This window comes from Blastomyces dermatitidis (assembly GCF_000003525.1).
Source record: "Blastomyces dermatitidis ER-3 genomic scaffold supercont1.3, whole genome shotgun sequence".
Classification (NCBI taxonomy): Eukaryota; Fungi; Ascomycota; class Eurotiomycetes; order Onygenales; family Ajellomycetaceae; genus Blastomyces; species Blastomyces dermatitidis.
Window position 1 is genome coordinate 2,051,057 of NW_025544776.1, and position 17,732 is coordinate 2,068,788.

At 38.5% G+C, this 17,732-nt stretch overlaps 3 protein-coding genes across 7 annotated transcripts; 1 reads left to right on the plus strand and 2 right to left on the minus strand.

Annotated features, from left to right (window-relative positions):
* Nucleotides 1-392: 392 nt before the first annotated feature.
* BDCG_02892 lies at nt 393-5,557 on the minus strand. Of its 5 annotated transcripts, none has more exons than XM_045418466.1 (5): nt 5,253-5,557; nt 4,892-5,152; nt 4,713-4,783; nt 2,053-4,617; nt 393-1,943 (listed from the first exon to the last, which is right to left on the minus strand). In XM_045418466.1, exons 1-4 carry the CDS (start codon nt 5,361-5,363, stop codon nt 4,503-4,505), a joined length of 558 nt encoding a protein of 185 aa, XP_045280207.1. In that variant the 5' UTR covers nt 5,364-5,557; the 3' UTR covers nt 393-1,943; nt 2,053-4,502. The 5 variants fall into 5 exon arrangements, with proteins under 5 accessions (XP_045280207.1, XP_045280206.1, XP_045280205.1 ...); XM_045418465.1 differs by having other exon boundaries at nt 393-1,679; nt 1,775-4,617; XM_045418468.1 differs by having other exon boundaries at nt 1,808-2,190; nt 2,282-4,617; nt 5,253-5,523.
* BDCG_02891 (uncharacterized protein) lies at nt 1,142-1,769 on the plus strand (the record flags this gene model as incomplete). The annotated part of the gene is made up of 2 exons (XM_045418463.1): nt 1,142-1,454; nt 1,492-1,769. The coding sequence occupies 2 exons, from the start codon at nt 1,142-1,144 to the stop codon at nt 1,767-1,769; spliced, it is 591 nt and encodes a 196-aa protein (XP_045275033.1).
* Nucleotides 5,558-5,990: 433 nt separating the features above from the next.
* On the minus strand, nt 5,991-8,005 carry BDCG_02893 (acyl-CoA thioester hydrolase; the record flags this gene model as incomplete). The annotated part of the gene is made up of 5 exons (XM_045418469.1): nt 5,991-6,586; nt 6,733-6,914; nt 7,190-7,489; nt 7,605-7,669; nt 7,802-8,005. 5 exons carry the CDS (start codon nt 8,003-8,005, stop codon nt 5,991-5,993), a joined length of 1,347 nt encoding a protein of 448 aa, XP_045275034.1.
* Nucleotides 8,006-17,732: the final 9,727 nt, after the last annotated feature.

Below are 17,732 nucleotides of genomic sequence, written 5' to 3' on the forward strand. Positions count from 1 at the left end.
TCTGAGCGAGACAAGCTTGGGCAGGCTGCGGGAAAAGATATTTCGCTGATGCCTCCAAAGGTCGAGCAAGAATCGCGTCAGTCATTGCAGGCACCCGTCATTGCAACGTGTAGCGAGTTACAGCAGTCATCCCGTTTCTGTTTTGTTGTATCTTGTCATAAGCCGTTTGAGAGATGCTCTCGAGTGATGATGTCTGGCGTCCGCTAAAGAACAACACTGATCCACTGCGCCTTGGTAGGCCTCAATATCGCAACAGCCATGATATCAGCACACCATTCAGCCCTATTTCGTTCCACCCAGCTTGATGGCAGTAATAGAGTTCCCAGCGCATCCTGAGAGAATATTAAATTCCTTGTATAGCGAGCGAGCTTACGGAGTGTTCGGCAAATATAAATCATCCAACTGAGCGGGTCTGAGTGGAGATTAGTCGACCTACGGCTTCCTCCCTCTCAGACACACACTCCACGCAGTGATATTCCTTTAAAAAATGCCAACTACAGGGGACAGAAATACGATGATAGGTGCAGGATTACATCCAAGCCAGAGGTGAATTTTTCGATCGCCATAATTAACCTTTCAGATACTGAACCTTACTACAGATTAAATTGGGTATTCGGGTGGATTAGTAGTTGCCGTTGAAGATGGCAGATAAGATCAGATCTGGGGCCACCTTTTCATTCAACCAACCATCTAAGTCTGTGGCAGCAGAAATACCAGCAGCTGGCGATTCCTTCGCGCTGAGCCATAAAACAGTTCCTTTTTCTGCTTGGATCCTGATACGAACGAGATGCGCCACTTCAGCCCGTTCGTTTCCTGCAGAAAACACGCCAGCCCTATCGCCAAGAAAAGACCAGGGCTAACTTACCAACTAAGTTAGCCTAACCTGTTTTAACCTAGATATGCACCGGCACGTGTCCATCCTCAACCTCGAGAATTCTCCCCAACGGCCGCCATCATCAGGTAACCAGCACCATTTCGCCTGAGTCATCTTGGAAGGCAGCAGGATGCCACGGAGGGGAAGTGCTTGATGCTGTCATAGCCCATGGTTCTGCTTGTGGAGCAAAACACAAAACCCTCATTTCTTGCTGAGGCATGTTGTGCAACGGATCATCTTACATCTCACATCCCAAAAACAACAGGGATGCGTCTAGCCTTGGGACCAGCTACTGCATCTTATCCTGTAAAAGAGAATTCCATTTTCCAACAACACTCCTTCCGCCCGACAGGGAAGCAGAATAAGGATATGCCGGACGAATTCACCTCCCTACATTTCTCTGAAGAGTTCGTCATCGGCTGTGGAACAGTCTCCATCGACCTCGCGAAGGACCTCGTGCTCCTCCTTTACTGTCGCAAAAGGCGGCAATACCATCTCCCCAAGGGCCGCAAAAATGTCGGCGAAAGTCTCGAAGACGCTGCGATCCGCGAGACGTTCGAAGAATCCGGCCACAAATGCCGTATCTTACCCCACAACCTTGTGACGCTTGCACCAAGATTACAACGTCTCACACGCCCATAAAGAGCCACTAGCCGTCCAGCAACGCAGGGGTAGTGGTCCACACCGGATTATTTTCTGGTACCTGGCTTCGGCTGATTCCACGGAGCTGCCAGTCGTGGGCACACAGGAGGCATGGGAGGATTTTGAGCCTCACTGGTTGCCTCTTCACGAGGCCGCGGCAAAGCTGGCGCGCGAGGATGATCAGCAGGTCGTCCCAAGGGCCGTTCAAGCTGTCCTTGATCTCAAGAAGAAGAAAGGAAACTTAGAGAATTGACTGACTTTGCGGCGCCTCAGGCTCCAAAGGACAACGCGTTTCTTAAGAGCTCGAGCGTTGAATCTTCCGGCTAGCACTCGTTTCTTCTGCTTGTGCATGCGACTTGTAATTACAAATCGATCAATTACTTCGAAAAATTACGTCCTTTGCTGCTGGTTACCTTTTTTACATCTGCTGCACACGATTTGAATGCATCATCACCGAAGCAGTTGTTCAGCGTCAGCCTTCTAAAGGGAGCCACGTACGTCCAATTAGACAGCCGTTTTACTTAGAGTTCACGCACACAACATTAATCTATATTTTCAATTTTATATCATCCACTTTTGTTTCTCCTGTCGACTTTGCTGCTTATTTTCGGCTCCTCCGTGGACTGTCCTCTTTCCTCGTCTCCGATCCCGTTTTGTAGAATACTCCGGGAGGGCTTCTAAGAAATAAGCTTGGTCAAACACGTAAGAAAGGAAAACCAGGAACGAAACGGAGAGCAAAGGAGAAGGAACAGAGACATATCATACGTCGTGACATGGTAAACAATAGCAGTACAAGCGGAGTAAAAATCGTAAACTCTCTACCGAGTGGTTATTGTCTGAATTAACATCCTTGCAATTTTCAGAGGATTCAACGTTCCACCGTCCGCAACCAGGCTCGGGAATATTGATATAATGCGGGTGAGATTATGCCTGGATTTTTTTTTTTTTTTTTTTTTTTTTTTTTTCTTTTGTGAGAGAGAAAGCCGAACGGAACGAAGTTACAGCAGACTAGACTGGAGGGCCTGAAAAGCAACAAAACAAGGCCATCATGTCACACTGACGAAACTACGGATTTACTCGGGCGAACTCCCGCCACGGCGATTCGGACAAATGCCACAGAAGTAAATCGCATAACCCGGGCCTTGCTTTGACGCGAAGACCAAACAAATAATGGCTCTCTCTCGCTTTTCTGAGATCTAACTTAAGGTGCTGGCGGATTGGTAAATAGAAAGAAAAGCGTTGTGTCTGGCCCTGGAGTGCCTTGGAAGTGCTTTATGTAGCCGAGCTGAACACGGAGGGAGCCCAGAACAACGGGAACTCGTACTGTCAGAAAATAGGTACCTAGTAAGGCTGGAAAAAGGGGTACAATACGTCAGATCCAGGGCATAATAATACGCCGGGTAGCATGTTAAGCATGTCATGTAAAGTATAAGTATTTCAAAATATCTTCCATACCAAGCGTTTATCACCACCAGCGTCAAAACTAACCAGGGCTCCAATATCCTAGATGTAACGAGGGTAATATATCATGTAATAGGGCGTTCTCAACAAACCCCACCCGAGAGATCTACCAACTGCTGCAATGCAACCTGGGTGTGAAAAGGAGCAAAGAATAGCCGCCGCTAACTGAGACCAGCCTGGGATATCATGCTTTAACGCTTGCCCTACCAAACTGCAACGAATCAGCGTGGTAATTCGGCTCCGCGTTCGTTTACGGTGTTCAGGATCATGAAACCGTGGGGCGAATCGTTCAACTACTTTACAAACGTGTGTGGGGTCAGCGTTGCCTAGGACGATGCGTGCGCGTATCCGATAAAGGTACCATTTAGCGCCGCTTCCTTGAGGGTGTAATTGAAGTCATGTCGCGCGGAATGGAATGAAGTAAGCGGTAAGCGTCCGGAAGCGACCAGCTTTTCGAATAGTCATTTATCCTAAAGCAGAAATTGGATATGATGAGGGCACCGTTTTCGATTAGAGCTTGCTCTCCAAGGGCACATTGTTATACGTTCCGGTTATGCTGTGGGTAGGTTGCGCATGTAAATATGTACTGCGCACGTGGCAAAGCCCTATGTCTTAACTTATCATGATCCAGCTGGGAAGTTCTGAGGGCCTGAATCCGTAAATAAGAACGTCTCGCTTGGCTTTGACGAACTGGTGGCTTTCATCTTTGCCCTCGGAGAGTTGCGTTCGTTACCGAGGGACTAGCTGTCATGTATCCATCGTAACAGCAGGGAGGCTGATGAGATTACGGTAAGGTATTGGTACGCTGTGACGGTTAATGAGATACATATCCTTTCTAGCTCGATGTACCACGATCGACCTCATCCTTGTTCCAATCATCCCCGCCCCTTGCAAAGAAAATCACTCGATTGAGGGAGCCGAGCTGCCATTTAGGGCTTACCCCAGTGCCAACTGAACCATGACAAAGAGCTGGGTAATCCCTTCCAAGAGCAATCGATCATCCCAGTAGTGTAGATGCAGTTACTCAGCATCCAAGAACGGGTAAGGATCCTTCCAGCCCCATGTTCATCCAATAATGATTGACCTTCGAAATAGTTTTCCTAGCCGGAGAGTGAAGCTAGCCCCTTGGTATGACGTTTGCTCGACTCTCCTGAAGAATTGAACTGATTCCGTTCAGTGTCCGGGTGAAGTGCCTTGACGTTGTTACCGTAGCTAGGCCCTGTCCACGCCCATGTCACAGTAGCTTCCTTTTTTACCACTGCTCTTTTAGCGCCGACAGGCAAACGCCAGTCGCTTGAAACTACTAAATACAAAAAAGGGCTGACGGAACCCGGTAGGGGGGATTTTAGCTGACGAAATAGGAAAGGGTCTTTTCAATGCATAACTACGGAGTAGTTCGTAAACAAAGCTGCGCGTTTGCTCGTATTCTGCACTGTCGTGAACGTGGCTTCACCTGTTTCGCGCTTCAATGGAGGGGATGAAACCGCGGATCCGGTTACTGCAGAGCACGTGCTGGCTAATAATTTCATAAATCCGTTTTCGGGGCTGAAGGGAACAAGGAGGGATTCTTCAGACGTTCACGATTACGTCTCGTGATCTCCATGTTGCGCATACGGTCAATACGCATCCGGTAGAAATTCCTTCAAACCTGTTAGTGATTTCGAACATGGTGTGAAAAGGGGGAAGAGGGGGAAAATGGTGACGAAGGGCCAGAATGAAAAAGCTAGACGCATACTTGTGGAGAGAGAAAATGCGGGGTCCATCGTCTGTGCGTGTCTCTGTTCCGCTATTCTGGATAGATTTAATCTGCACCGCTCAGTAAACGTCTTCGTATTATTCTCGGGGAGAAAATATACGGAGTTCCCCCATAGCGCAACCAACAAGGCAGAAAAGTCCAGGCCGCCATGGGCTCACCTTCTCATCCTTCTCCTTTTCCGCCTTCTCATCTTCTCCATCCGCTTCGTCCTTCTTCTTGTCCTTCTTATCACCGCCATCCTTCTTGTCCTTACTCTTTGGCTTCTTCCGTTTCATTTTTTCCTCGTACTCTTGCTTCACTTTCTCGATCTCCTTGTCCATTTCCTCTTTCCTCTTCTTCGCTGCAACCTCCTCCTCGTCTATAATGGGCGAACAAAACCCACGGTCCTTCAAATGGATAGGGCAGACGTAGAAGTAATCCTAAAACACAGCGCCAACAGCGATAGCGAGAGGAGGTCGGAATTTTAGCACAGCCAGACTCGTCCATCAATACATTATCATTGCTGGTTGCAATGCTCACCTGTTTATCCGGAGTAACCAATACGCTAGAGGATGGTTTATAGCATATATCGCATGATTGTGCTGCTGTTTCGGCCACCTTGCGATGGTGCCAAACGTTAGGGAGCGTCATACCTAGTTAGAACGCGGTGCTCTGCTAAAAGTAAACTAATGAATAAGATATGTCGCATCGAGTGAGTTTAGCACAGTGATAATAATTACTCCATATAAGAGATGTTCTCTGATGCATAGCTGCTGTCCGTTTGTTTTGTAGGTGTGATGGTCGAGTTGTCGAATGTGGAGATACCAGAGCTTTTTCCCGCCAAGCCATGTGACCCCCGGAAACTAGCCGATAACGTACGTTACAGAGAGCTCGAGCAAGGAAGTTCACAGCCCCGTCTAAAGCGGGATGCCGGGTAGCATTACCTGGTACTCGGTATCTACAATTGGACTTTGCAAATTGAGATCTCAGGGATATTTTTAATAATAAATAAAACTAAATGGTCTCTCTCCTTCTCGTCGAAGGGCCCAAATATATGTAGCTATATATATATATTTAGTGTATCTATAGAGATTGCAAACTATCTGTAGATGGAAACAGGGTTTCAAAAAAATAAATAAAATAAAAGAGAGAGAGAGAGAGTATAAAATGAACATATCAAAAGAACATGTATCAAAAAATATCAACACAAAAATAGTCTTATCCAGATAGAGAAGAAGAACAAGCCAAAATATATTAAAGTATCTCAACAATCCTAGCTCACTCTATCAACCCCTCCTGAATTCCATCAAACGAGTCTTTCTCCATAATCCCCGACAGCAGACTCTTATTCGTATTCTGCGCCCGCCTCTTCGCATCAACCCAAATCATAAAGTCGTTATACGACTGCGGCATGACCTGCACGTCCTTCTCGACCAGGAACGTGTAATGGAACACGCCAGTTGGTTTCTTCGTCGTGTGCTCGGCATCGCGCACCTTTGAGTCAATGCGAACTTGGACTTTTGTGAATTTGCTGCCCCGGCTGCTGCTGTTATTGGCATTGGGAGCCGCGTCAGCGTTCGTGGCGGTGATTTGGGACTCGGTGTACGAAACAGTCGCTTTAAGATACAAGACGGAGCCGACGGGGACGGGATTGTCGAAGGTGCTGGGGTCGAGGGACAGGAAAGTTGGTCTTGAGTTAGAAAATGAGGCGGCACAGCAGAAGGCGAGTTCGAATGTTTGCTTCAGCAGGTAGCCGCCGAAGATCATGAAGTTGTGCCTGTTGCGGTACTGCGGTTGCATGATCTGGGCTGATTTGAGGATTGAATCTTTCATGTGCGTGAGATTTTTAGGGCGGGTGAGAGGATTTTGCGGGTCTGTTGGTATCAGGAGTTAGAGATTTGTTTAAACTAGTGACCTCGTACATGACATGTATCTGTTTTTTGCTCTCCTTTCGTTATTTATCTTGAGAAATTTCCCCTCTTTCGCCCTAGAAGTAACTGCCTGAGATGTGAAAACCTACTTAGATACGCCATCTCCTTCGTCCACATAGCATGAATAAGATCACTCTCCTCATCGTTCGGTGTTTGCTGAAGTAAACTCCTCGTCCTCAGCTGTTTTTTCGCTTTGTAATTTTTCTCCCCAAGCTCGAAAAGCCTCCTTTCTTCCTCCGTCTCCACAAGGAGTGGTGCAACAGCTACCGGCCTTTATACCATATGAAAGCGAGAATGAGAGTAAGTCAGCCCCTGAAATCTGAAAATTTTTTAGAACAAAAAATGAAAATAAAATGATACGAGCGTTTTTCCCACATGCGGGCAAAACAATGCATACTCAAACGCAAAGCGCAAACATACGCTTGTGGGGGTGCAAAGAATAGAGTGAGTGAGTGAGGGTAGAACCAGAAACAAGCTTCCCTCCCAATCCAAAAAAAAAAAAAAAAAAAAAAAAAAGGCAGAAAAAAAAAAAAAAAATTCACCAACCTCTTCGTCGCCGGATCCAACGAAACCATCGTAAACGCACACGTAATAAGCACATCCTCCTTCTTAACCGCCTGGCTTGGCACAGCCGGCGCCTTCGCAACCCGCAGCGAAATCTCCATACTTGAGCGGCCCGTGGCGTATGTGACTTGTCCACTGAGCTCCAGATCGCAAATCTCTTTGAGTGGGCGCTCGATGGTGATGCGGTCCACGGCGGCGGTGACAGTCATGACTGCGTCGCCAGTGTGGCCGTATGCGACGACGCCGGCGAGAGCGTCTAGGTCCATGAGCAGGGCGCCCAAGCTGGGCGGGTGTTAGGTTCGTTAGAGGTGGTGCTTTGGAGGTTTGTAAGATGGACTAGGATACTTTCCCCTTTTTTTCATTGGGAAAGGACGATGAGAAAGAAGAGGGGGCTTACCGGATATGCCCTGAGGAATTTAGATATGTATCTAACAGCCATGGGTCCTGGGCGAGAGGTAGCACCTAAGCAGAAATAAATTAAAATAAGTAATAAAAATAAATAAATAAACAATTCCTCAATCCCAATCCCGTATCCAAAACTAGACCGAACCGAAGCAAAAAGACATATCAAAATAAACAGAGAAAACCACTCACAGTCCGATAAAAACTATCCCCCATCTTCCTCGGCTTCAAATCCACTTTGGGCGACACACTCCCGCTCCCACTTCCACCCTTCCCCGCCCCCTCCCTCTCCAACTTCAACGCCTCAATCCACGGCATCTTCACGCGCCGCTCAGTCCACACTGGACGGAACGTGCAATTAGCAGCCGTCTGATGCAGCCGTCGCTTCTGTGCCATAGTGAAGCATGACGAGGTCGTTGTCGTTGCGGTTGTTGTCGTTTTTGTTGCCGCCAGGGGTGTTATGGAAGTAGCAGCTGGCTTTCCAGGCACCCCCTGCAGTGATAATTGGGAGAGGGGATGTGTGCATTTTTGATGTAACCGGGATTGGAACTGGGAGTGGTTGTGTGTGCGCAGTCGTAAGAGGCAGAGGCGGCTGTGCGCTGTGGTGGTATTTGATAACATGGTTCATCAAAGGACGTTGTCACCGGTGCTACTGCGCGGCGCGGCGCCTGGAACGAATGAATGAAATAGGATTGACCCTCGAGTTATTTACCGGTTATGAGCTATACTCATATACGGATACGGAGGTCGTGCACGAACATCCAATTAAACAAAGCGAATACGCTACGCTGCAAACCGATGAAGATAGAAGCTTGCTTCAAGGTTGGTTTGTCTGGGCCGGGGAAGGGAGAGAATGACATAACATGCGTGGAACCTGCATGCCAAGAAACAACCAACATTGGGTCGCGCTAGGCGCGCTTAATCCCTTAACCATCTTTTTGGAGACCATGGATCAGGCTGGGAGCCAACCAACCATATGGTGTTTTACAGTTCTAACATTAGGGAATGGTTGAGATAGTCAATTCCAGGTCTAACACACATATACTCTGTATATATCTAAAGAGATGATAATTCTTTTACAATGCAATACAATCGCGGACGGAGTACTTAACGCATTCATCGTTCGAACAATGGAACCATTTAGGTTCAAATCGTAATATGCCACGCCGCAATACACGCCTGCCTACGCCTCCGAGACTGTGCAGATGAAAATAGAAATGAGGACTGTATCCTTTGTTTGAAAAATATGTTCTCTTTCCTTCCTTCTGTATTTTCATTTTCTCCTTTTCTCCTTTTTCCCTTTTTTTCTCTGTTTCTTTTCAGATGGTGGTAGATAAATGAACCGCAAGAATCCTTCCATATAGCTAATAAAATATCTTAATGCACACGAGCCTCTGTGTACAAAGACATTGCAGAGCTAAGCTCAAAACAGAAGACTCTGCAAGATTGATTTTACAGCTTATTAATAAAAGAGATAGAACTGTAACTGCAGTGAAAGCATGTCTCTAAAGATGAAATAAGATTAACTTAAGAATGAGTTAAATAATAATATAGATAATTAATAAAAGACTGAAGAGAGATCTACAGAACTGAGAGATAAATTAATTATTAAAGATAATAACTACAGCTGTTTTCTTAATTAAGTTAAGAATAAAGTTAATAAAAGATATTCTCTATAATATCTGATAATACAGTAAGCTCTTTAAATAATAGTTTTCTTTTTACAGACTACTATTAATAAAGATATATCAGAACTATAAATCTCATAGTAATAAAATATAATCTTAAATAATATATCTATTTTAATAGACTATTTACAGACTGTAAGAAATTTCACTTTTTACAGATTCTTTATCTCTATTTTCTATCTCTTATATAATTAATAGAGTTAGCAGCTCTTGACTATATATAACTATATAGACTGAAGTTCATAAATACTATTTATAACTCAGCTTAAATACTATTATATATTTAACTTCTATATTTTATCTTTCTATTATAAATACTTCTAGTAGTTAACAGTATATATTATATTAAGCTGTAAATATCTGAATAATTATCTGTAAGTACTTATTCTTACACAGGCTTAAGAGACTGCTGTTAATTATATAAAGTATTAATATATCTAGAATGATAGAGAGAGTTCAGACTCATTTATCACAGAATCTATGACTGTAAAAGAATCTGATTTTACTATATATATTTATTTACAGTTCTACACAGTGTAAAGAGATAATCAGTGTGTAAGAAATCTCACTTCTTATAAATTCTTTATCTTTATCTCTATTTCTATCTCTTGTACAATTAATAGAATTAGCAGCTCTTGACTACATATAACTATATAAACTGAAGTTTATAAATACTATTTATAACTCAGCTTGAATACTACTATACATTTGATTTCTACATTTTATCTTTCTACTGTAAATATGTGATTTAAAGGTTGCTTAAGCCAGCGTACGATTACAGGCGTACGCCGGCTTCTTATATATTGTAATATTGTATGCTAATTTAATTAGCGGCTGCTATGGCCCCTTTACACTTGTATGTGTATACTAGTAGTTCAGAAGCGGCTGCAGTATTATCTGATGATTGTATGTTCTTCTGAATCACATTCTTTCTCATCAGATTCAGTCACACTCATGTGATCATATCATATGCTCTAGCTTCATGCAGATTAGCTCATCACTAGCATTTCATAATTATGTGATCTATTCCTGATTTAACTAGTATTCTGTATACATTCTCACAAAGAAACTTTCACTATATTATATTACTCATTCACTAACTTTTTTCATTCTTTAATCATCTTCTTCATTTCATCATCATCAAATACTATTATTATTCAAGATTTCTACTTCTTCTTCTATTCAACTCTTTCTATCTGTTCATCTATTACATCATATATGTTTCTGATAATGACTTCCTGTTCTCATAACAAGTGTCATTATAGTACTCATATCAGGCAGTTTATTAACAGTAAGTGTAACACATTGTGAAACATGATCAGAACTTGTTTATCTTCTAATAATCATCAGAATAATGTATTATCATGAATAATGATATATTTTCTTCATCTTCTTATACACTCTTAACTGTTTCTTCTTCTCAGCAGGTTTCTGATCATGTTTTCTAGCATAATTTTACATGAACACAGATGCTGATATGTTTGTTTTTATTTATATAGAATCTTCATGTATTGACAGATTCACATTCACTGATAATAGTGAATCTGATATGAAATTCTTGATTGAGAACTTAAAGAACATGATAATGAAGAAATTATCTGTGTCATATATGATCAGATCTTCTGTGTTCTCTCTTATCTCTTCTACTGCTTCTTTCTCTGCTGCTTCTCTCTCTGTCTCTTTCTCTGTCACTCTTCAATCTTCTACACTTGTCTCTGTATCTGATTCTCTCACTCTTGCTATCTCTGTTCCCATAATCTCTACTTCTGCTACTTCTGGTTTTACTATCTCTGTCTTTGTTACTAGCTCTCCTCATTTTAAGAAGATGTTATGTAGACTTGATAAACTATGTCTCTCAGTATATACACTTCTACTCTTCTTACTGACTCTCAGAATAATTTATTGTATAAAGACAGTGTACAATATAACTATCTGAAGCTCAGTCATGAACACTGATTATTACATTTATTTTAAATATTTATAATGAGATAATTATTTATTTATATCAGAGAATTATCTTCTCTCTTAACAGTATTGAAATTATAAGTCTTTTTCTTTTTCATCTTTTCTTTCTGATGCTGATTTTTCTGTTCTTAGAGAAAATTATTATGAGTTTTACTGTATATAAAGTCATGATATTCACAGACATTAAGAAACTTTTCATAATTATTAAATTCAATATTATGAGTATATCTGCTCTAACTAATATCTTTGAAATGATTGACTTATATCAGTCTATTCTCTAACAGTTGTTATTCAACTTCATGATACAGGTGAAGAATATCTGTGTTTTCAGAAATGAAAACATAAATATTATACTCTTTTATACTTACAGATATAAGACTTGTACACTTTATCTGAGATATTGTTATAAGAATGAGCTGTTCATATGCTGTGTTCTGCTTTCTGTATTTTCTCATATCTCTCTCTCTCTTTCTAAGAAGCCTTGTATGTATTGTAATTACATGTACAATTCTAAGGTCAGCAGGTATTTATTCAGTAATTATTACTTCTACTTTTATAATTTTCATATACTAATAATGATTCTTAATTACTCTGATATTAGAGATCATTCTGATCAAAGATGATAACACTGTCAAGACTACTTTCTTCTACTCTCAAGCTTCTTCTATTACTTTCTCTCTTTCTTTCTTCTCTGTGAAGAAGATTGTGTGCATACTGAGTTATAAGTGTTCAGTTCTGAGTGACTTCTGTCATTATTTATCTGATTCTGTGTCTTTTCTTTCTTCTGTTTCTTCTGTCTCTATCTTCTCTATTCTGACTTCTGATTCTGCAGGTTCTGCACTCTTCTTTAATTTCTCTACACATACATGTGTGTATTTCTATATTGACATTTCAGTCAATCTTGCAATAAATGACATTAATGTTGTATGCAGAGTGATAGAGAAATCAGAGATGTACACAGTATTATTATAAGAGTAGCTTACAGCTCTTAAATTTCTTACAGATCTCAAGTTTTGAGATTTTCTTTATTTTTGATGTTTTTCAGATAATGTGGCATTGAAAATAGATTAATATATGACATATGAAAATGAATAAGATATGTATGATAATATTTGTCTTTTATAACTGACTCTTACAGTTAATAATCAATTCATCATTTCTTTTCTTACACTTTTTCTTTATCTGCTAGTCACTACTCTTATATAATCTCTATATAATACAGTGTTCAGTGACTAGATTCAGCAGCTTTCATCTTTTATAATTCTGTCTTGTATATTATACTGTCTCTCTTTATCTGCTTAGACTACTACAGTGAATAACTTATTAAAACTAATCTCACTCAATCTCTGAGTGTTCTCAGAGATTGAGATGACTTAATCTTATATATTTACAGATGTTTCAGATAGTTCATTCTCTGTGATCTCTGTAATTGAACTGATATAAACAGTTGAATTTAACTCTGAATCTCTTTTTCTTCTGTAATCTGACTTATATATAAGTCTGCTGCTTTGAGACTGCTTTTTACTGTGTTACACTCACTGTTTGCAGTGTGTTATTATACAATCAGCTACAGTCTTATCACTTATTGAAGTATGATATTTATCTGATTTCTTCATTTCTTCTCATTCTTTTCTTATAATTGTGAAAAGATTGAAATAAGTGAGATTATCTGATTCATAAGTATCTATGATTTCTCTTACTTTATAAGACTTTTTAATTGTAAGTCTCTTCTTTTTCAACACTGATAATAGTGCTGTGAATAATTATAATTTACTCAGATCTTATATCTTTGCTTTTATAAGTTATGAATCATTGATTAAGTTATATAAGATCTGTTTCTCTGATTCTTTCAATGTGTACATTCTCAGAGAATGTGATTTGAGTATTTTATATAACTTAAATTATCTAGATTGAAGCTTCTCAGAACTCTCATTGCATATAAGAACTTACATTCTTATCTTGAGACTCAATTTCTTAACTAGTGAGTCTTGTATTCTTTTCAATTGAATTGCTCAGTTCAGAAGTAACTTATTAGCTTTTGCACATGTGTGACTGATCTCTTTCAATCTTGATTCTGTGTCTGTGACTGTTGCATCTGCAACTGCTGTTTCTGCTGTGTCTGTAACTGCTCTCTCTCTCACCTTTTTCAAAGCATTCTCCGGGATGCGTGGATGCAATTCATATAACAGGTAGAATAATGAACACTTGAAGACTGCATGCTGCTGAATTCACATGGCTAATAGCATCTGACTAAGATATTCATCTCATAATCTCATAGGCTTGCTTACTAGATATTTCATCAGCATGTTGCTCAAGATTTTATTCAAGTGTTTCATCTTTTCATTTATTCATGAATGATATGATGTTGTTCTACAATGTCTTGTCTGTAACTGACTCATAAAATGCCTCATCACTTCTTCTATGAGATTTGCACTGTTATTAGTTAGAATCTCATACAGTATTTCATAGTTGACATAGATCTCATTATGTAGAAACTTCATTATTATCTTCTCTATTATCTCTGAAACTGCTTTCATGACTGATCAGTCAGTAGTATAATTAATAGCAGTGATTATTCATCAATTTTCATTTAACATTTGCAGTAATATATCTATGAGGTTCACTTCTCATCATTTAAATGATTGTATTATACACTTCATCTGATGTTATACTTTCTTATGTTCTAATCCTTTCTTAGATTCTTTCACAACCTGGCAATTCAGACACTTATGAGTGTATATCTGAATGTTCTCAGTCATGCTTGATCAGTATGCTCTTGATTTGAGTACACTCATAAGTTCAGAGCTTTCTAAGTGACTGAATTTCTTGTGCATGTGAGCTACTAAGTTATGTTGAAATGAAGATTCTAGATAGAGAGCTTCTGCATATTCTAGATCATAGTAAAGCACAATGTCATTTTTCTTTCTCAATTTTCTCAGCTTGAAGTTCAGAAGCATCTCTTCTACTACTTTTATAAGATGCTTATCATCTGATATCTTGTCATTCTTCAAGTGAGAGATCATGATGTTCACTCATTCTGATTTCTTGCATCTTCTCAGTGTGTTTAATATGAACATCTCTTGTACCTGGTTTACAGAACTCTCACTCATGAAATCAGGTCTGTAACTGATTGTATCAGGCATCACTGTGTTTGATTTCTTTCAGTATTTAATATGAAGATTGTATGCTTGAAACTCTGAGATTCAATGTGCTAAGTGTTTAAAAGGTTTTGTTGTTAATTATAGATAGATGAGACTTTCATAATTCATGATCATTATTATTATATATCTGTTGTCAATATATCTATCTTACAATGTCAGTGTGTGCTTGATCACTAGCAATTTCTTTTCATACACTGAGTAATTAAGCTCAGCGCCTGATAGTTTTCTATTATTATACATTATCAGATACAGCTTGCTGTTCTTACTCATCTGTAGAAGAGTATCTTCAATAGCTCATTCAGATGTATCTATCTCAATGTAGAAAGATTTATCATGATCTGATTGAATAAGCACTGAGAATGTTATTACATATTCTCTCAGTGTGAGAAAAGCCTCTTTGCATATGATATTTCAGATGATTGAATAAAACTTCTTCTTTTACAGATTTGTATCTGTTTCTCTTAAGAGATCTGAGAGTGATGCAGATATTTATGCAAAATCCTTGATGAATCTGTGATAGTATGAGATCAACTCAAGAAACTGTTATACATAATGTACATTTCTCAGCTGCAGTTAATTTACTATGACATTTAATTTCTTCAGAATGAAGTGTATACAGTTATCACTTACTACATGTCTTACAAACTCTAACTCTTTCATTTCAAACACACACTTGATTGATTTGATATGAAGCTTATGCTCTGTCAGAGTTATAAGCACTTCATTAAAATGCTTCAGATGTTTGTTGTATGAGTTTGAAAAGACTAGAATGTCATTGAGATATATAAGATATGAGATTTCATTCTGTTTATGAAGAATTGTATTCATCATTATTTAGAAGATAATGAGTGTATTTATCAGACTGAATGATATTACTAGGAATTTGAACTTTCTTTATTATATATTAAATGTGGTTCACAGAACTGACAGTTTATCTACACAGATCTGTCAGTATTCTGAGAGAAGATCAATCTTCAATAGATATCAGATGTTTTCAACTGTATTTAACTATTGTTGAATCTGTGACAGTGAATATTCATTCTTGATTATAAGCTTGTTAAGTGCTCAGTAATTGATACACATCTGTCACTTCTCACTCATCTTTTTCATAAATAGAACTGAAAAGTCTCACACACTTGATGAGGATTGTATGAGATCATGTTCTAGAAGGTCAGTGATCTGACACTTCTATTCTTCAAGATATGTTTGTGACAGAGAGTACACATTCTGATTGACTGGTTTTGCATTCTTCATATCAATCTCATGTATAAATCCTCATTCTGGTGACAATTTCAGTGAAAGATCTGTTTAAAAGATCTTTTCATACTTTTTCAGAAGCTTCTTCATACACTTGTTCTTTTATATATTCTTTATCTTGGTTTTCTTCACTTTCAGATTTCATATGATATACAGAATGCTTTCAGATGAGGTCTTGTAAATTGTTCTCTTTGCTTGTTAATGTATAAGCAGATTTAATTCTTCTATATCAGAGGTGTGAAATATCCTTCTCATATCAGTTGATAGAATTGTATGAATCATTTTCTTTCTATCAGTCAACTGTATATAGCATGTATGTTATTGAATCTGCAGATTGAATCTTTGAAACTAATTAAGTCTGAGAATAAGGTTGTATTTCACATTCTGCAGCTCTCATGCTCAAATATAGCAAGATCATTCTCTGAAGTGCAAGAGAACTCTTACTCTTGCAGATAATATCAAATATCAGTTATCAGATAATCTTATACATCAGAGATTCTTCACTCAGTGAATCTCTTTCAATCTTCAAATTATATAATCATCAATATATTGTGTAGAAGCTTCTGTGTTTACTAACACTTTTGCAGCTATCTCTTAATTCTTATTCAAGTGCTCTCTATATATTAACATTTCAGGTCTCAAGGTATTGAGATAAGTGTTCACTTCATTATTCTTATCTACATCTCATTCAGAAGCCTGCTTCTTCTTTATATTTACAGAATTTAGAGAGTCATCTAACATGAGCATCTCTTTCACTTTGAAGACTTTTCATAGAATATCAGTGAGTGTCTCTGAGCTCACTGATTCTGCTAGTTTTTTAACTGCACATGCTGAGTGCAATCTTTTACATCATGATTTTGATGTCTGCAGTTGAAACAAGCTCAATACTTATAATATCAAGGTTTTCACTCAGAGAATCTCTTTTTCAGAGAATTCAGTGCTTTAGTAATAGTATTCAGATCTAGATTCATCATGTTCAGATGTGTGACTTATATTATAGAAGTCTGATTATCTGTTCTTTACTAAGATATACTTGATTGCAGTATTTTCTATTACAATTAACTCACTTATTCTCATACAATGAGAATATTGTATACTTTCTTCACTGTGTCTGACTATGAGATTAAGTATTTTCATTTCACTCTCAACTCAGATGTAAGATTATGAATAAAGATCTGTAAACAGAATAATATTAAAAGCTCTTCATTCAACACAAGATAGTGTAAGCTGAAGTGTATGAAGTATAATATAAGATTATTCACTTGTCTACACTCAGTGAAGTGTTTATAATACTTATCTTATATATTCACTTTCTCAAAGTTGTGCAAGATTCATTTAAAAAACTCATTTTATATTTATAAGAATGAATATTATTTCAAATCTATGAGATTCATCTTTTCATTAATTATTTATAATGACTTCACTTTTCTGTATAGAAATGCAGCAGATTCTAAGATTTATTAAAATTCTGTTAACTATCTATCTATGAGTTTATATTCAATTCAATAATATAATTACATCTGACTTAGTCAGCTAATTGCAGCATCATTTTTTCAGTCATTATTAAAGCTTAATAACTTCAGTAGATCTCTTAACTTGATATATCTCATACTTGAATTCTCATTCTGCACAGCAGTCTTCAATGATGTATACACTTCTGAAGAGATTATGAACAATTGTAATGAAATCTTTAGATTCAGTGTAATTATCTATCTGTATAAATATTCAATCTCTTACTGCAGGTCTAAGATCTGATTTTCTCTATTCTTATTAATAATGATAATTATGTCAGTAAAGCTCTTTATAGTGAATGCTTGATCTGCAGTAAATGTTAATTATTATTTAACTTTCATCTCAGTCTGTCACTGTGTATACAAGGTCTTGATTTCATTTAGAATTCTTGTACATGTACAGAGCTTCAATTTCAGTTCAGTGATTTCAGCTGTTTTTCTTACTGCTTTAAGTAAATTCTCTGAGAGGTTCTGTATATCTTTCAGTTCAGATAACAGAGAAGAGTGTTATTTATATTAACTAGAGAAGATATTCATTTCA